The sequence below is a fragment of the Equus quagga genome, chromosome 10 (assembly GCF_021613505.1).
Source record: "Equus quagga isolate Etosha38 chromosome 10, UCLA_HA_Equagga_1.0, whole genome shotgun sequence".
NCBI classification, from domain to species: domain Eukaryota; kingdom Metazoa; phylum Chordata; class Mammalia; order Perissodactyla; family Equidae; genus Equus; species Equus quagga.
In genome coordinates, this window is record NC_060276.1 from 72047690 (window position 1) to 72068285 (window position 20596).

The following is a 20596-nucleotide window of genomic DNA, read 5'->3' on the forward strand; positions in this document are numbered from 1 at the left end:
CCTGGTATCCTCCTGTAAAGAATGAGCAGTTTGGGCTAGATGTTGTCTAAGATCCCTTCTAACTCTGAAAAGGCAGAAATTATAAATCAAAGGTTAGCCCAATCTTGCCTGAGTGATGGATGTAGGAGGGCTGGAGGTGGATAGGATGGGTTGAAGTCCCAGACTGGCTTGGCCTAAGGTACTTGATGGACTGTAAACTCACTGAAAGCATGGACTGTGTCATATTTAACTCATATTTATCTCTGCTATTTATGAGATCATCTAAAAGGTAAATAAATTATTTCACTTTTGAGCCCTTTCCCCATCCATCAAGGGATTGACAGCATCTATTAGACAGGACACAACTGCCGCCCAGGTGTTCAGTAAATTTTTGAGTACAAACACGGGATTCTAGTCCTGAAACTATGTGTTCTAGGGATAATAAAAGGCCCTTTCCTTTTCCCTTTATGTCATGATTAATAAAAGTGTTGCTGCAGTTTGCAATAACCAGGGTGTCCACAATGGAAGGGGCTTCTCATCTCACGTAGTCCTATTCCACATCTTCAGACACACTCATTTTATAGATGAGAAAATTAAGGTCTGGAAAAGGGCAGAGTGTTGCCCAGTATCATATAGTGAATGAGCAGGCTAGAATCCTAGCTATACACCAGCTAGATGAACATGAGCAAGTCACATATAGGAATCCTGCCTCCAGGCTCTTTTTAATCCACTAGGTGTCCTTGTTCCCCTGACCTCTGTGCTTTGCTACTTTTTGGGAAATCTATGGTGGATACTACCTACCTTGTCACTTTAGGCAGGAGCTGGGTAGAAAATGAAACCAAGTAAGGTAGCTGTTAGGTTACTCTCTGTGGGTGCAAGAGAACCTAAGCAATGGTGGTTGGAGGGGCTCTTCTGGAGGCAGGCTCTGATTTATACACACAACCCACAAACATACATATTCTGTCTCTCTTACTCAGACACACACAAACACGCATCCCAAGAATCTCTGGTTTTCTTCTCTTCTCTATCAAGCACTGTTCTCAGGAAAAATTTGAGAAATCCATCCATTCTGAGGTGGTCAATCACAAACATGGGTCAATGTTGGATTCCTCTCAGGAATTCTGGTATTTTAACAGGGAGCAAAGTCAGAGCAATAAGCCCACTAGCTGGGTCACTTATGTTCTTACTGAATCTCCAACCCAGCCCAGTAAAGAGGCATTGTGACAATCCCTATTACAGGTGAGGACACTGAGGCATCAAGAGCTTTCATATTATTCCTTAACACATGACAGCTCATTGATGACCTGTATCTCAAGATACCAATTTGGGATCTCATAAGTATTCACACTAAAAGGAGACATCAGGGAGCCTTGTTTGAACTTTTGAAATCCCCAAAGGAGGCTGGCTTGGTTTTACCTAGTGGACAAGGATGATATGGCCTGTGAAAAATAGGATGTGAATGTGAATGTGCCCATTCCTTATCTGAGGCTTGGCTAGAACTAGGCAGTGAAGCTCCCTCCACATTTTATGCTTCCACAAGGATGAGAATGAGAGTGAACAGCTGGGTTTTGTGCGGCTTTCTCCTGGTTGACAAGCTTAGGGTTTTTGATGACAGGTTGTAATGGGCCATCCGTGTCCATCTGTGTTTTCTAGCCCAGACCCTTTGATGTTTTGGTGGTCCCAGGTTAACCTATGCTAAGGGCAACACATGGCAAATTTATAACCCCTGTGCAAAGGTTTTTAAAAATATATGAAAATCAAAGTAGCATAAAAGGCCACTGGGCATGATACCAACTCTTGACTTCAATAAAGAAAGCCAATAAAAAAAAAAGCTAATTAAAAGAACTCTGATGACATTCATCTGAAATTTTAGAGTGTTTTATGTTTTAACAAATTAACCATGGTGATAAGAAGACATTAGCAGCTTTTCTTGGGTCTCTTTGTTAACAATAACTTGAGCCTTCAGCCACAACAGGGGCTGTGGCCAAGTTTTAGCTGGCAGATCAGCAAGCCAATATTTTAGAGAATGGATGACATTTCTGAAAGCAGAGACAGAGAGACAAACCCAGAGTCACACAAACCCAGAGTCACACGTTTTCCAACAAACAAATTTCTGCCATTTTTAATTGTATTTAGAGCAACAAAAGATTCCAAGATTACAAAAAGAAAACAGAACACTAGCGCTTGGGGCTGGTCCTGCTGCCCAGTGGAGGCCAAGTGCCGCTATGAGAACTGAAGCCCCATTGAAAGAAGTTTCAAGCAAAATTAATGATTCTTTTAAAAAAATCTCTTATGATGCTTTCTCTTTTTTATTTCTTTATTTTTTCCCTCAACATCAAAAATTAATTCTTACATCTGGTTACATAGTCTGCTCCCTCCTGCTGCCAAATTAATCTCAAGGACAGCACAAGACTGTCATGTCTGAGGCACTCCCTAATCACTGTTCCAGTCTAGGGGAAAGCAGAATGGTGTCATTGAGTGGTGAGGGGACTGTTTTTTAGCTTAGGTCATCTAAATGGTGGCTACTCTCAGCACCCAAGTGGCTTATGGGATAAGACAATCTCACAGGCACTTCACTGCAGGACAGTTAGCACCAAGGGCTAAGGGTGAGAGAGACTGCAGGCCTGGCCTGTCTGTTGTGCAGGGAACAGAGTCCCAAAATGCGAAGCATCAGCCAGGGAGGGCACCACCAGAGAAGGAGCAACATTTCAAAATTTTCTTCCCTTTGGGGTAAGTTTGTGTTCCAGTTTTTGGTGGCTGATGGAATCTGCAGCCATATGACAGCCTTGTTAAGTGGCACATGTGGGGAATGTTTTAGGCCACAAGGGCTACTCAGTCCATAGCTTCTCACTTAATTACATAAAAGGCTAAGAGACAAGTGGAATAAGAAAAGGAACCAGCACCCCTGCTATACAGAATTGGGGTTGGAAAACAATCAATGCGTATTACCTACTTTCTGGCCAAATCAAATGGAGATAAATCAAAGCTGAATCAAAGGCTGTTTTTCCCCTTAATACTCTACCTACAAAGTTCAAATACCACGCATTTTTGGGGCAGTGACATTTCAAATGGTTTGTTACCTCAGCTGAAGTGTCTGAAGAGGAGTGACTAATATGGATTTTTCTGCCTTCACCTAGAAATGGTTGAGGGTTGGGAGGCTCTGGGCAACAGATCCCAGTGTCAATCTCTTAATTAAAGAAAAACACCCCTACCCATGGGCAGAGATGGACCTGTACCTACAGAAATACAACTTATAGTACATTGACAATTTTTTAACAGACAAAAACACATTTTCATTGTTAAAAGCTTCACAGAACATATCCAAAACCAGAATTAGAGCACACAGACATCCAGTAGCAAGAGCACCTCAATCGCAGGTGAGTGAATTGTGTGAAAGATGGAGCACTTGCTCCAGGTTCCCAAGTGCAGGAAACTGCCTTTTTTTCACAAGGATGGTGAAGAACAAAGAATGCCCTTCTTCTTCTAACTGCTCAGCTCCCATTAGGGGGCCATTGGCTAATTATTTGGGTGGGCCTTTGTCTCCTAGTCTGGCCTTGCCTATGGTAAATCCCAGTCAGTTCCAGTAAGTCTTCACCACCCTTTACACATTCATCTGTCTTGGGCTAGTAAAGTGCAATACATCATGTACCCTTTTCCCCTCTCTCTTCCTTTTGCAAGGCCTGTGGGTCAGGCCCCAATAGGCGCAGAGGTCTCTTAGTTATCTGATCAACCCAGGTGTCTTTTCTGTTCTGAGAGAGCTTCCAAAATGTAACTGCAGCCTCTCTCACAAGTACATGGTATCAATTATGACCTGGAACCAAATATAAAGGTGCAGAGAAAGGTAAAGCTATCAGAACATATTATATCTATATATATATAATTCAATTTTGAAACATGGATACAAATACTCATTTACAATATATTTCAACCTTCTGCCTTAGATCGCAGAGAACTTTTTGTGTTGTCCAAAGTGGGCAGAAATGAGAAATTCTGCCTGCTGTCTCTCTAGTGCAAAATCTAGTCCTTTAAACACTCCCCTTCTCAGCAAGGGCTTCACATCTTCAGATAAGCTAACATGGGCACTAGCAAACACAGTGGCCAAGACAGCTCCATGTCCATCCATGCAATAATGGAGCTTTAGGAATTTGTTCAGCAACTACTAGAGAAAAGGAAAGCTAGTTTTGCTTATAAAATCACTTAGTGAAGGAACCATAATCCCATTCTTTTCCTAAAATTATCTTCCATTCTTCTAAATATGTATATTGTTGGGGAAAAACCCCACAAAACTCTTATAAGTCAGTCACCAGCAAACTCCTTTAGTCTGTCTTTGGATACCTTACCCAAGAGGCACTAATGCTTGTTCCCTCCCTGCCCTTAAAAAATTTGGTATCTTAGCAGATACAGTGTAATCTTTGGTTACATAATGTGGTGCTTTCATCTCTTTGTCTTTTTTTTAAACTGCTTTCAAAGATTTTCAGAGAGATTAGTGGTGAGAACAGACCTGCCTATAAAAGGCAACAGGGGTAGAGACTTCGTTTTACAAGAAATTGCATATGCTAAATGGCTTATTTTGACTTTAAGTTTGGGATTTGATCCTGTGCTTTACCGTCCCTGGTTCCCATGACCCCCTACAGGGGGTCAAGCACTTGGCCCACTGCCCTCTCACCTGGGCTCCTGGCACAGGATAACTAGTAGTTAGCCTCTTGTTTTCACAGAGTCATGCAGGGACCATGCAGGGACAGTTAGTGGGCTATCTGGAGAAAGTCTCATGAAGTGCAACCCTGGCACGGGGCTGGGAACGGGTAGAGGGCACGGCTTGGGCTTTTGCGCCCTGTCAAATATCAAGGGAGAAAAGAGGGCAAGGCCATGTCTGTGCTGTGCCTAATGAAACACTTAGAAACTACTTGAAGCTGAAAGTTAAGTAATTTGTGTAGTGTGAGTATCATGTGGATGCTGGACCTTATATTCTCTTAAAGTACAAATAGAATACTTCTTGCTATATATGCATATATGCATTTAGAAGTAGAATATGGACAGAGAAGGACTCTAGCATCAGTACATTATTTCTCAACCTGGACAATCACCTCAGCAACTACCCAAAGGACAGAGTGAAGCATTTTTTCTCTTTTTTAGTACCAGTTAACATATATAAAAATATATGTATTACTGATTTTCTTTTTCAAAGAGATATGACAGAATCCTTCAAAAAATCACTTTCTTATTAAAAAAAAATGAATTCTCCAAGAACATGACACTGTCTGTGGCATAGAAAAGCTGTGGAACAAAGAACCCAACCCCCATTTCAGCTCAGAGGCCAAGTCTGGGTGAGCTGCCCAATGAACAAGAGCTGAAACTGCCACACGACTCTTTTCTTTGGCCACAAAGTTTGTGACCTTGGCAGCTGTCTGCTGCCCAGCACAGACGGGGCCTCCTCCTTGGTGCTCTTTCTTTTTCTCCTCTTCATTCTCTGTCCCCATCAAGCACTGCACATCTCTTTGGAGATAGTCCCTGTGAGTTGTCTGGTGAGTGATCTTCATCTTCCAGCTCACCATGTGAGTAGGTCTGGATGGCCGATCCTTCATGGGTGAGCACAGTGTACCAACCACATCCACTCTGTTTGTAGAGCAGAGTGCGTGCAAAATGAGACTTTTGTTAATTACACTGGCTAGAACATCAATGGCCAAAAGAAAAAAAAAATCCCCCCTTCATCTGTGGGAGAACAAAGCCAAGCTAAAATCTCCTTTGCTCACTGAAACCTCAGTGTAAAAACAGTAGGCCTAAAGCCTTGTTTAGGCCATTTTCCCCTAGTCTTGCCGTTTGGAAATCTGGAGTAATACAGCTGTTGCTGCTTTTAATTACACTGCAGTTTCACTGATTTTTGGCTTTCACAAATGAAAAACATATATATTCATAAAGACAAGAGTCACGATTGGGAAATCCATAAAGATGAAAAATCTGATAGTCAGAGAAATGGTAAAGAGAGCCTCTAGTATTTACAAGGAGAGGTATTAGAATGACTTAATCAAATCCATGTACCACAAAAGATGAAAATCATTTCAAAACAGATGTAAAGAAACTAATAAAATGTAACCTAGTTTAACTGAAAAGAATGGTGGATTTTTTCTGTTTAAAACAGCTAAAAGTGATCTTGTGAGCTTACATAAGCCAAGTGGTGTCATAACAAAGAAAAGCAGAATTTCTCTATTCTATCCCAGAAAGAAAGCCTGTCAGCTTTAGTTTTGTCCAGCAATCTTGGATTGGTATATTACCCATCTTAGGTTCCCCCTCCCTTGTTATTTAAAGCAGCTGTTTTGCAAGTTCATTTGGCTATTAATATCAGCACAGAAATCAGGGGAGGAAACTCATGTAGATCATATCATGTCACTCTGAAACTATCTTTTCAACAAGTAGAGTGAACCAACTGAAATGGGCAGCTTGGTGACCGGCCCCTAATTTCTTAGTTTAGCAGATGAATTTAAGAGCTAAGTGAGAAGGCAATGTCCATGATGAGAAAGTTGGTAGACATTCCCCCTGCACTGGGGATTAGGGGACAAAGTTGATAGAACAGAGGTGTGCCAAAGGACTATTTGAAACCAGTGTCCCAGGAACACACCCTGAGTTCATAGGTGGCAGCCCAACAGAGTGACAACAACCAAACCTTTCCAGAGGAGGCCAAAGTTCTGTAGTCTCAATGTTTCAGCCTCCCTCTGACTGAGAGGCAGCAATGAAGGTGGGAAGTCTGAGTGAATATGGCCAATGTCAGAGCCCAGAATCAGCAACAGAGGAGGAGGATGAGTAAACTCACCAGATGGTGCCCATCTGGCTTTAGATTTTGCCTCTGAAGACTTGACTTTAGTAGTCTGAGTCTCCTCTTGGTTTCTTCTCTCTTCTTCCCATGACTTTTGTAAGTGGATATGCTGAGTGGTAAGGAGAGCATTTACAGAGTTTCTGGTTCTAGTGCTTTCATTCTTCCCACCCTGCTAATTGAGTTTTCTCTTCAACCCTGATCTGGGTAGCCCCTTTAGCTGCTCTGAAGGAGGAAGTGGGCATTTTTCCACTTGGTGGGACGTTATCATCTCTGAGGGACAAGGGCAAGACGCTCAGCTTGTCCAATTCCATTAATGCCTTCTTTCCAGTTTGTCTAAGGGCTCCAGAGATCTGATGGTTGATGAGAGATACTGGTAAGAAGTCTCTGAGCCTACTGGCATCTAGAGATAGTTGTCAAGACTGCTGGCTTGCTAGCCTTCTTGGTGGTTGGGGCTCTTAGCAGAGAGTCTGTGAACATGCCAAAAGAAGTGGACATGCTTCACCACCATGGCTGTAATGCAGTCTGGTGAAGTTCAGGCCCACAGAACACTGAAGGGAGGGTGCAGGAGCTTGCAGCTGCATGGAATCAGGCAGAAAACATTGAGGTCTTTTAAAGGTGGAGGCAAAGAGGGATAAAATCTTCATTGTCCTAAGCAGGATAACAGCCAAGCTACCACTTCCTTTTCCTCTGACTCCAGCCCCAAGCTCCTGCTTAGCCCACAAATGGGAAAGCAGACCTGGATCTGGATGGGGCCTTTCAAAGGGGCAGATCTTTTCTCTCCTTCTCACTCATCTTAGTCTTCGTTGGAAGTGGCCAAGTTTTGGCTAAAAAGAATATTTGGTTCAAAGCTCCTAGAAAAGCTATGGAAAGTCAATTTGAGGGTGGAGACAGAGGGTGAGAGAGAAAAGGGATTGGGGGGAGGCGTTCACATGCAGACAAGTCTTCAAACAAGAAGCACATTTTCAGTACAACGAATTGCACTGCAGTTGACCAGACTAGACTTCAGGAGCCAAGGCTGTGGGCAGGTACTGGTGATCCATCTGTCCTCTTTATTCTCTCTTAAATCTGCCCTCTGCCTCAACTCAGCTCTGGGTTCACCCTGCCCTCTAATGGCAATAGCCATTGGCAAAAAATAAAAGTCTCCCAGAGAGGGAGGATTTGGGAAAAAAAGCAGTGACTCCCCATGGGCTTGCAATTTTCACCTTATTCTAGTCACTGTTGGCCTCTTTGAGGATTTCTGTTTGTTTTTATATTTTTTAAGAGGAAAAAACCCTAGCAAGGTTTTTGTTTTTGTTTTCCCAGATACTCTGAGCTCTCTAAACTTCCCGTGGCATTAGGTAAGTAAATGTTTGTGTGGCTGGCACATAGCGCAGTGTTATAAACAAGCACAACTTGACACTGGGCTACATGAGGATCATCACAGATTTAAAGGAATACAACACCATTCAAAACACCGATAAGAGTCGTGGCAGGGAGCAGAGTCTGAAAGTGCCATGGGACGGTCAGAGAGGGAGGGAAAAAAAAGAAAGGAGGAAAAGAGAAAAAGCCCAGCAAATAGAACTCAGGAACATCTTCATGACAGACTGTACATCAATAGAGGAAATTCCCCAAGGCACTGCAGAGAAGTAGTGCAGAGTTATAACAGGCAGAAGATATCTGAAAAGAGGAGTAGGGTGAGGTGAGGAAATGGGGGTTTCCAAAGGTTCACTGCGTGTGGAAATAGATGGGCTTGACTTTTCCAGAAAGGATCTTGGGCACTTGCACAGAGATGATCTCTGCCATCATTTCTGGAAAGTCCACGCTCACCATGTGGGACTTGATTAGCAGGTCAAAAGTGAACTGATGCAGCTCTCGTGCAATCTGTAAGGGGACAATAAGAGAGGGAGAAAACAGAGTTGACAAGGAGTTGGCTTCTGTCAAGTTCTCCCCCGACACCTTCGATTTCCTCCTCTTTCTGTGTCCTTGGTGCTCCCTGTGTGTGTCTGTGTGTGTGCACATATGCCTTAAATGGTCTCCAGGGACTCACTGAGGTCCCTTAAGAGATCTTCCACACCATTGCAAGCTCTCTGACTCAGGACTGGGTGTTCCTTTTCCCCAGCACACACACACACACACACACTCTCTTTCTCTCTCTCTCTCTCTTTCTCCCTCTCACACACACATACATACATAAACTCACATGCACGTGACTCAAGCAAGAAAGGGAAAACATCCAGGTCTGTTTTGTCTGCCTAGACTACTTATCTGCTCTAAGCCCCTTCCCTGAGTCCCAACTGCTTTGTTCTCAACTCCTCCACCTCTTTCACAACATCCAGCTGGGACATTGTGACCTGTGTTCCTTTCTTTTCCATGGCATTTTCTTCCTGGGCCACACTCAAAGCCAGAGGGGAATGGAAGCACCTCCAACAGGTGGTGCCAGACCATAGAAAAGCACATTATCACTTGGCTCTATCAGGCTGCTCTCCCTGCCAAAGCATCCTCCATCATTTGCTTACAGGCTGCACAGAGTCCAGGAGCTTGGTGAGTTGGTAGAAGCGCCTTGAGCAGGATGTGGGATTTTTTCTCTTGCACGCAATGATACGATCAAGTTCCTTGATGTAGTTCATTCGAAGTTCATCAAAGAATTTTTGATTTTTCAGCCCATCCACTGGAACTGATGTGGGATGAAGACAGAATGGGAAGGGAAGCATGCCCACGAAGGAGCGTTAGATAAAACACCAAGTTTTCTTACCACAAACTTGATCCCCACCCCCACAGGGAGGGAACCATCTACTTGGCTTCCTGTCCATTGAAGTCTGTATGCCTGGGGCATTCAGTCTGCCATGAAGGTCTTAGGGAAAAGGCTGGCTGGACCCAATCTGAAGGGCATCAAGTAATCAAGTAAATAAAATTTACTGAGCCTTTCCTTTTTCTAGTCTTCTCATCTACACATTTCTCAGGACCTAAGGTTTTACTTTGTCCATGGTTCAGCTCTGATTTAGATAACTAAAACCCATGGCTTTGAATATAAAATTTCGCACTATTTTTCCCTCACAGAAGCTAAGGCAGCATTCTACTTAGAAGTGACATTAAAGAAATGTTCCCTGGCTGCCAGATAAACCCTGTCTGAGTTGTTTACATAGACCTCCTTCTATCAACGGAAGAGGAAATTCCTTCCAAGAGGCAATCTCTTCTGCCCTGCAAGAAATATAAGGTTGTCCTTGCCTGATTCTATGGTAGAAGCTATCAGAAAATTCAGAAACCTGCTATAACCAGCCAGAAAGGCCTCAGCCCAAAGAGAGACTGGGGACAGGTGGGGATCTAATGGAGGTTGAATTCTAGCAAAGAAATTGGTCTCTAGCCATGAAATTCATCCTTGTTAGAAAAAAGGATGCTAAGGTAGTATAGAGAAGGGAGGGTGAAAGAAGAAGGAAAATGTCCAGGAGTTTGCTTCTCTCTGATAACCCTTTAATGAAAAAAGCAGCTCCCCTCTGAGCCTCTATGCCCCCAGGGGCATTCCCTGCCCCACCCCCAGGCACTTACTAATGCTGAAGAGCAGCAGTGCCTTCATGCACAGGAATTCTTGGGGGGTGATTTGGAGCCATCCAAATTCTTGAGAGAGATGCCTCATTCGGACACATTGGCTGTACATCCGGGACTTGTGCATGCGGTACCTGGGAAGAAGACACACAGAGGAAGGAGAATAGTGAGGAAACGCTTATAATAAGTCCAGAGAGAATGTTTCTGGTTGCCCTGCCCTCCCCAGGTTCTCCAAGAAGTGCTTGATGTTTCTCTTGCTGGTGTTTCAGTGACAAGGAACAAGGTTGTTTATTATTTTTTTTCTAAAGTCCTGACATCCAGATAACCACTCATCTTCCCTGGCCAGGATATGGGTTAGCACATGGAATTTCCAGGTCCCCATGCCCCTCTTGTTTCCTGAGACAAGGACAGGAAAACCTAACCAAATGAACACAGTGGGCCAGGCATATGTTCTCTCTGACTATAATTCTAATATTCCAGTTAAAGCCAGAGCCAGAACCTGCCTCTCAGGCATCCCAACTTGGAGGATTTCTAGGAGATAGGCCTTAGAAATCAACTCTTAACATAAAGACATCAGGATTCCTAAGTGACTCCAATAGTTCACCCTGTCAATTTCCCTGCCTCTTGACTTAAATGTCATTTCCCATACTAGAAATTTAATCATTTCTTTAAAAAATCCCAGGAAAAGAGATACCCCATTGTCCCTTCAAAATGAGTTCTAATGCTTATCAAGTCAGCCAGGAAATGCTTCTGAATGTCCAATTTAAATGTCCCCTACTGAAGGGGAGTCTACTCTCATATACTGGCCATTCCTTACCACGGTTTGGGAGTTGTAAATATGTGTGAGCTGCTTTTATTATAGTGACTTGTGAACAGATCACCACATTATCACCTATGAATTATATAGGGAAGTGGCCAAGGCTCTGACAGCTTCTCGGAGGGAGAAATCTCTCTGTTCCATGAGATGCCACAGCAAGCCTCTAAGAGAAGATAAAGCATCCTCCTGCTAATAGGCCTTCCTGGTTTTCAGCACTTCAGAAACTGTGTGTGTGTGTGTGTGTGTGTGTGCGCGCGCGTGTGTGAGAGAGAGAGAGAGAGAGAAAGAAACAAAGAGAAACTGATACTATATCTTGTGGAGAAAGAAAAAGAAATTTGACATCTACTTAAGGGGTGAGGAAAAAGACCTCTCAGAGAGGGCCTGAAGGCTGTGGTTTGACATTTTGGTCCCCAAACCACTAGTCTCATCCACAAGGTGAGCAAGCCTGGTGCTGGCTGGGTGGAAGCTCAGCACCCTATCTCAGAGAGATCTTGGCTGGCCTGGAGAAAGAGGGAAGGGGGCAGATAGTGTAGAAGTATTCAATTCAGGCTGAAGCCCAACTGGAAAGAGGAAGTGTTTAGATAGTATCACAAGTCAATTGACCAGAACAGTGTTGCTCCAAGCTCTTTCACCCTGGAGAATTTTTGAATAAGATCTGCTGACCCTGGAGTCTAGCCCTGCTCAGGTCTCCACTGTACTTCCAAGCCTATGTTGAGGACAACATTGCATTCTTTTTACCATTGAAATCATGGTCTTGACATGGAAGATTGCTGTTAATACTGCAGCAGGCCCCAGGGACAGAGAAGGTAGGGAAAGGAGGGAAGAAAAGAGTGAAAGGCAAGAGAAGGAATTCAGAGGGAAAGGGAATAAAAAGAGGAGACAAAGAGCAAAAAAGAACAGGGAGAGAGTTAGAGGAAGGAAAGAGAGAAGAGAGTGGAAGGTAGAAAACAAGGGAGCAGGAATGGAGTTCAGAAGGAGAGCAGAGGTAGATGAGAGTAAAAGAGAGTGGATAAAAGGGGAAATAAAAATTGGAAAACACTGAGCACAGTGCCTTGCACACAGTAAGTGCTCAATAAATGACATGTAGAAAAGTGCCATTATGATACTATTCACCATCCTACAGACGAAGAGATTGAGGTTCAAGGAAGTTCAGTAATTTACCCAAGGTCACATAACTAGGGTACAAGCCTATTACACTCAAAGTATTTGTTGTCCACAAAGAAGGGAGGAGGAAGGACGAAAGCAAGGCTGATGACAGGATTTGGTGTCACAGAGATCAGCAAATGGGTTGGCCCAGAGTTCCTGTGTTCCTCTTTGGGCCTTAGTCTCCCCATTAGTACCTTGAGGAGGCCAGCAGAAGTTAGTGGCTTTCAAGTGGAGAGGTATTGTGTCCCTAGTGGGTGCTATAAATGTGTGGGGGCAGTTTGGGCTGTTACAGTGACAGGGATCCTATTTGATATTTAGTGGGCAAGTGCCAGGGATGTTAAACATATTCCAATATATGGGAACACAATGAAAAATTATTCCTTCGACAATGTCAACAGCATCCTTGTTAAGAAACACTCATTTAGATGTTTCTAGGGACCCTAAGAGCTCTAACATAGTGAGTTCCTACAAGAGGAAGGTGAGGGAGGGTGGTTGTTTCAGGATCCCTGGGCTTGATAGGTCTAGGACCCTGACCCTGTAGAGAGTCCTCTGGTACCTTTTGATGAAATACATGGGATGGCCAGAAAACTGAGGTGGGGTGCCACATATTTATGCAGAGGCATAGAAGGACATGAGGATTGAGAAAACAACCAAGTATCACCTTGCAAAGTTTCCAAGGTCTTAGGGCTCTGAATGGGGAGGGGTGGTACAGGTGCCCAGGGAGTATATTCAATTACTGGAGGACAGCAAGAGAGTAGAGATGAGAGATGAACAGGAAGGGGGATTTTTAAGGCCTACCCCAGAAGATACCATCATAGGTAACTCTTGGGAGATCCGGAAACCACAAAGCATGTTGTGCCAGAAGTCCAATGGTTATTCTTAGCCTCTGGCTACCAGGGCTGGCTGGGTGGAAAAGGGCAGCTGGGGACACTCTTTTCCCCCAGATGGCACTTCTGTACTGGAAAGAACCACCGGCCTACAGATTTTATTTTATTTAAGACTCTTCTGGGTTAGGGGGCTGGAAGGGAGGGAAGGTCAATTCATGCCCTGATCAAAGGGATTCTCTGTGGTGAGACTAGCTCAAGGTCCTTGGGAATATTTTTCTGGCCAGCTCCATTCACGATGCCATCAAAGGACCTCAAACAGCAGACAAAGAGAAGATTATCACTATTAAGAAAAGAGTATCAGAAAGGTACTTTTTTAATTTGCTGCCTGTTATGAGGCAGACATTTCACATCCATTAGCTCCCATTTTAGTCATCATAACAAATCATTTAAGAAAGTTGTATTTTATTAACAGATGAGGAAACTGAGGGTCAGGAAAGTTAACAGTCTTGCCCAAAGACAATGATGGAGGAAATAACAGAACAGAGATTTTAGTTGAGAAAAGTATAATTCCAAAATTTGAGCCCTTGGCCAAATTCATGAAGGATAAATAGAACTGCTAGCCGGGCAAGCTTTAGTTAAACCTGTTTTTAAAAGAAGGGAAGTGGCTGGGCCATGGTTACATGGCCAGAGAGTGGTGGAGCTGCTCCTCCCCATCACTTACCACCATGAGGCAGTATAAGAGCTGGGAGTTACACAGACATACTTTGAATTCTGTTGCCAACATGCAATAGCCGTGTGACCTTGGGTGAGTCACTTTATTTTGTTGAGCCTAATTATCCCCATCAATTAAAAAAAGATTATCCATAAAAAGGGGAAATCAGGTTATCATGAAGGTTCAATGAGAAAGGATTTAAAAAGTATCCAGTATACTCCTGGCACAAAGGAGGTGCTCAACAAATAGTGATGGGCAGTAGCCCACAGTGATAGCAAAGGGACCAAAGAAACTTCAGCCCTCACAGCTAGAGTCTCTCTGCCCATTCCCTATGCTGATCAGAGTGAAGGGAAGGGACCCTGACACAGAGTGAGGGGAGGTTCTGAGATAAGCTACAAAGCAGGTCAGAGGCATGGGCAAAATACCAGGATTGGGTCTTGGGTGGGAAAGGGATGGCTTTAGCACCAACCCTCCTTGCCTCCCACCAGTTGCCCTTCCAGTCGGGGGAAATGCACCTCAGATTGGGCAGGTTGGCTGGGGCTTCTACTGCCTTACTGACAGGTAAAATGGGCTAACCCCCTGTGTTACTCCCATTACCATCATCACCACCAACGAGGTCTGGCTAGGATGCTATGTTTCTGTGAGTTCTGGGAACATGAGCACTTACTCATTGAAAACCAGGTCAGGGGCGAAGTAGAGCATCCTGGAGTTGACATTGGTGAAGGACCGCCAGCCCATGGCAAACACCATAAGCCCCATCCAGGAGTACTGAATGACTGCCATCTGGTCGTCCACGTGCAAGTTGCGGAAGCCTGGAGATGGGGCAGAGGCAGTGGTCAGACTGGGCTTTCATGGGCTGAGTGAAGTCTGGGCCTCTGCTGGGCTGACAATCTCTGGCACTCTGGCAGCCCCTGAGGAGCCCCAGGAACCATCAATGTTAGGAGAGCAGGGGGAGAACAAACTATATGATGGGAATAATATTGCTTGCCCTCCCTACTTCATTGAGCTGCTCAAATGAGATGGTGATGGAGGCAAAAGGGGCATTGTCAGCTGGAAAAGAACAATAATCTAACACTTATTGACTGCTTACAATGAATGAACTCTTTTCTAAGCATGTTACTTATATTAACTCATTCATTTCTCACAACCCTCCGCTCAAGTAGGTACTATTAGTATTCCCATTCTGTGAATCAGTAAAAGTGAGTCACAGAAAGGTTGAAGAACTTGTCCAAGATCATAAGGCTAGTATTTGGCAGTTTAACTTCCAAAGCCAAGCAATGTTCTGATTCCAAAGCCCATGTTCTTGATCACTATGCCTTTCTGAAGATGCCGTGTGATAATTATTTCTCCCAGATGAACAGCTCTTTTCACTTTACAAAGCTCTTTTCTAGCTATAATCTTATTTGACCCTTCTAACAACCCTGGGAGAGGGATATTACTACATATCAGCATATGGCGGAATGCCTTTCACAGCCACTGCCTTCTCCACGCCACCTTCAGGCTCTCTCTCTTTTCTGACCCTTTTTCTGCCTCCCACGTCCTCTCCATTATTTTCTATTCAACAAGTACCCTGGCCCTGCTAGTTTCCTACTGTAGGGTAATTCCTGCCCTGCTGTTATTATTATACACGAACAGGCCCTTTATGATCTGCTTCCTTCAACTAATTTCTTGTCATTTGCCTTCTCATAATTTAGGTTCTAGCTATTCTGCAGAACTTACAGTTTGCTGAACACACCAAGCTTTCTCATGCCTCTATATCTCTGCTATCTCTGCACAGGCAGTTGCCTTTGCCTAGAATGCATTCCTCCCTCCCCAGGCTTTCCATCTGATAAACACCTACTCATATTTCAAATCTTCACTGAAAGCTGCCTCCTCTGTGAAGCCTGTTCCAACTCATTCAAGCAGAAGACTTAATGATTCTTCTTTTACCTTCTGACTGTACCTTGTGTAACTCCATCCAATTATAACAATCATTACACAGTATTGGAATTTATGTACACATCTGTCTCCCCCACAAGACTCGGAGCTTCTTGAATACAGCGACCATCCCCCTTCGTATTCATCTTTTCCTCCTTAGTACATAGCACAGTTCAGATATTTGAGTAGGCATTTGAGAAATATTAATTAAATGGACTAAGGACTCATTTTTTTTTTATTTTATAAAATGGGAATTAGATGTTCTCCAAATTACCCCCCTTAAACTCAGAGAACACAGGCTCCCAGGTGCTACCTCCACAATACCACATAGGTAGAACAGATGTAGCTATGTTGTGCTAGAGGTTTCCAAACACTTAGATGCTTAAAGTATCAGCTCAGAGCTCATCCCTCACCAGCACCCAAGTTCTCTTCTCCCCAACAGATATAGAATTGTCTCAAATTTCATCTTGCTATATACCTCATTAACAATTCTTCCATGAATTAAGATAATCCTTTTAGCTTTCCTGTTGATGACCTCATTTATCCCTCACAATAACCCTAGAGGGTAGGCAATGTGACAATTGTTTCGTCAAAAAAGAGCCCGAGGGCCAAAGAAGTTAACTGACTTCCCAAAGGTCATATAGTCTATATGTGGCTGAACTGGGACTAGAACCCAGGTGTTCTAATTCTCTTTTCCAGTGTTTCTTCCACTCTACTGCTGAAGGACACAGCTCAAGAACTACCAAGGTCATGAGTTTTTCTTAGCCAAAGGCTCAAGTCTGAAGTCTATACTATTTAGACACAGTGTCCTCCTTTGTTGGTACTTGCTCACCCACACACACCTTATTTCCCTTTTCTTTTCTTTTAGGTCCCAAGCCTACTAAACATCAGGGATTCTAGAATCCCTCATATCACCACCCTTGGATGCAATCTTAGCTTCCAGGCCTGTGCCTCCCATCTTCACTGTGGTGACATACTGACAGACTGGCCAGAGCCTCAGACTCCAGAGTATTTCTTGCCTGAATCCCTTCTGTAGCACAGAATGGCTGGGACCTACTCTTCCCAGTAGGAGACAAAAAGCATGGGCCAAGCATGGGGATCCAAGGATCTCTTGGTGAAGGAGGCTGGGAGTTTGAACCCTGCACCTCTGGGGTGGGAGGCAATAGGAAGCAAGAAAAGCCTTGGCTAGTGAGTGTGTGAATGTGAGAGTGCATAGGGAAAATGAAGATTCAACTGTACAGGTACCAAGGAACCTGTCAATGCTGATGCTTTTGCTATCCCTGAGATTTCAGAGAGCTAACAAAGAGGGAAAAAAAGGGACAGCTTAGTCTGGCTGTAATACTAATTAACAGTCCCTAGTGAGAGCTGCTTAGCACTCAAGCCTAATTACTGTGTACACATCAGCAACATAGCAGGCTATGTTCCTCTAGGTCTAATCTGGTTAGAGTACCTAACTCTGTTCTCTAATGCCCCGCCTTTGAAGTAGCCTGCTCAGATAGTGTGGCTATCAAGGGATGACTTGAGGAAACAGTAGCTCCAACCTACAGGTTCCCTTCAGCACGCATTCACTTAACACCTATTTGGCACTGTATTACGCTGTTCTGGCGAAATAGAAAGGAGTCATTCTCAGGTTTTGAAATACACCAAACAGTTTAGCAAGCAGGGGCAGTTTCTTTGGGACTCTATGTTCTCACTAGAATCCAATCAACATCATTTCTTAGCAATCTGCAGTGAAAACCTGTAGTATCATGCCTAGTCTGGGAGAACATGCCCAAAGAAAGACCAATTAGAAAATCTTTGCTGCTGCAGTGCACCCAACAGCCAAGGTCTTCAAAGAAGACGATTCACCCTTGGGACACATGCATGAGCTTCTAGGCAAGCCTAGTAGCAGCTTAAATTGATTTTAGTGAAGGCAGTGGCTTAGCACTCAAGCCTCAGAATAATGACCCACCATTTACAGAACATCTACTATGTTTCAGCTACTGCACCAGGTGCTCTTTACACATAATCTCTATGTTGATAACAATTTGCAATACAGTGATTGTTCTACCATCTCTACAAATGAGGCAATAGAAGCACATGTAGACCTCTGATTTGCTCAAGGTCACATAATTAGCATATAATTAAGATTTCAAACAGATACATCTGATTATAAATATACTGTGTATACACAATCTACTCACCCACCCTCAATTAGCAGTTTCATCTATTAATGTACCAGGTACTATACTAGGCAATTTACATATATCATCACTATCACAGAAAACTTACAACAAAATTTATCTGAGTAGGTGCCTAGCACAATGCCTCACATATGACTGGAACTCAATCTCTTGAATGAGCAAACAACTTGAACTAGTAGGTGATCAGGGTCAGAGATAATTTCCTTGGACAATCTAGATGATGAACTGACACTGACTTGCAGACTTGTTAATGTAAAGAGAGGGGTTCCTATCCTGGGGGTTGGGCTGAGGAAAGCTAGTGACTCCCAGTCATACAAATTCTGCCAAAATGATTTGCACTAGGTTATTGTTAAGATCACCAAATTAGAAATCAGGGGGTATGAGTCCAAATTCTGGCTCCATTTGTTAAGTCACCAAATGGAACAAGTTAGTTAAGCTCTCTGAGCCTTAACATTTGAAATGGAGATAATCGTCCTTATGCTTCATAGAACTACTGTGAGGATTAAGTAGAATCATCTATATGAAAAGGTTCTCTATCCTATAAAATGGGACAATTTAGGTGTGGCAACTGCTTGGAAAGATTAAACTGAACGTCTGTTACACATATGACATCAAGACATCCAGTGATGAGAATTAAAGCAACTTTCTCTTCTTTCTTTCTTGTATTTTTTCCTCCCTGTGTGAATCCTGTGTTTTGGCACAGTACATACATACCCAGAATCCTTGGGCCTTCTTTCCAGTGATCTTATTGGCTAGTCAATCTCAGCTTCCTAAGCTGGGAAGGTGTTAGGGAAGGTCTGATGGCTGTGAATGGGCCTTGTGAGTTGTAAAGACAAAACAGGGGCTAGACAGCCAAAATGCAATGTCTTCAAAGGCAGCAAGTCCACATTATGACCCATGTGGCCTTGGACAAAACCTTGGCCCCTCACTGTAAAGCCCAGTGCTATAGAACTATAAGGGTACTACACAGACTATGGGTGGAGTGGAATGAGGAGGGGATTGGAATTAGGAGGGGACCTTTACTCAAGTTCTGGCCCTGATACTTTCTGACTGTGTTACTATAGGCCAAGCACATCACTTTTCAGAGCTTCAGTGTCTTTATCTATAAAATAGGGAAAAGAATCCCTACCATATAGGATTCTTATGAGGATCAAATGAGGTATACACATGAAACTTCTCTGTTCAACATAAATTTCAATCTGATTGCAGAAGGCAGGTTAATCTTTGACTCCATAAGAAGAGGTGTGGTTGATGTTTCAAAAGAATCTTTGAATCACAGAATTTTAGGATTAGGATAACCTTTAAAGAGTTTATACTTTGTTTCCAAACTGTGTTCCCTGGAGTCCTAAGATTCTGCAAGAGTGACCTGAGGCTTCTCTGTGGGTAGTGAGGGAGAGGCACTGGCTTTAAATCTACCAGCTCCACTTGTATCTGTGTAAGATGTTTTTGTGAAATAAAGAGTTTGGCTGCTAAAGGAAAGTTTGTGAATCCTTGTGTAGAGGATCTCTGAGGCTTCTTTAAGCTCTAACATTTTAATAATCAGACCTGTTGGAACAACAGATGGCCTATAGAGAAAGTGAGTTTCCCGTCACTGAAGGTATCCAAGCAAAAGTTAGAAAAACACTTGATATTTCTTTCACCATCACATAATATTTCCTCCCACTATGATTCCTAATGTAGTTTAAACAGCACTAACAGTTCCTGGAAGCAAAATTTTAAAACCATTAATTCGGTCCAAACCACTCTTCATATGTTATACAGCTATAGACACTGAGACCCAGAAAGGGAACGGATCACACGATGAGTTACCAACAGAGCTAAAACTAGAGCCTAAGTTTTCTGGCTCCCAACACCATGTTCTTTCTACCATAGGGTTTCTACTCTACCAGAATATGAGTTCTCATGGTATGGTTCCTAAAGGGAACATTGAAGACAGAACATCAGTCAAGCTCAAGATTATCTTTTGGATAAGCATGTTCATACACACGTAGAAGAGCATCTTAAGGCATATGAGGGTATGTCTATGTGATCTGTGATTATGGGCAAATTTTCTCACTGCGTCTGTGGATTGAACACGGAAACGTGATTGCTGTGTGCCAATGTGAAGTGCATGGGACACTCTGTAATACTACCCTTCTCCTTGGATTCTGAGTTTCCTTATTTTTAAAGTGGCGATTATACCAATCTCTGCTCCCATAAGGTTATGGAGAGGATTGCATGAGTAAATGAGCAGGAAAGGATTGGACATGAATGCCTAACCTGCAAGAGCATTCACTAAATATTATCTCCTTTATCCCATGTCCCCACTTTTCTTTTCCTTACCAGGCAAGGCCTTGGCCCACTTGACCACATGTACAAGCTGTCTTTCACCCAATTCATTGAGGCTAGAGAGCAAGGCTGCAAAGGAGTCCGGCTGGTTGTTGTCATGTCCAGCACACACCACGCCAGGCTCAATGGCTTCCAGGACATTCAGAAAGATGGGCTGACACTCATAGCCTTCAATGTGTGACACCGTCAGCTTCTGGGTTGGCTCCTCAGTGGGGCTGGTGGCGCTGGAAGCCTCCCCTTCCTCCTGTAGTTTCAGATTACCAAGTTTCTTTAACTTCCGGGCTATTGAAAAGGAATGGAAACTTGGATTTATTATCAGTGGCCAAAAACACACAGCACAGCTACCCTGTTAGAAAAGTT

At 43.4% G+C, this 20596-nt stretch overlaps 1 protein-coding gene across 2 annotated transcripts in view; it reads right to left on the minus strand.

Moving 5' to 3' along the window:
- Positions 1 to 4230: 4230 nt before the first annotated feature.
- Positions 4231 to 20596, minus strand: part of AR (androgen receptor) — a 160422-nt gene continuing 144056 nt past the window's right edge. Inside the window, exons 4-9 of one of the 2 annotated variants that reach the window (XR_006890313.1) lie at positions 20231 to 20518; positions 14476 to 14620; positions 10310 to 10440; positions 9283 to 9440; positions 6785 to 8647; positions 4231 to 5592 (exon numbers count right to left, since the gene is read on the minus strand). Coding sequence is in view for 1 of the 2 variants with exons in the window: in XM_046673462.1 (XP_046529418.1) it covers positions 8492 to 8647; positions 9283 to 9440; positions 10310 to 10440; positions 14476 to 14620; positions 20231 to 20518 (878 nt within the window). In the remaining variant the exon portion in view is untranslated. Of the gene's footprint in view, positions 8648 to 9282; positions 9441 to 10309; positions 10441 to 14475; positions 14621 to 20230; positions 20519 to 20596 lie in introns of both variants that reach the window. The other variant, XM_046673462.1, reaches the window with a different exon arrangement.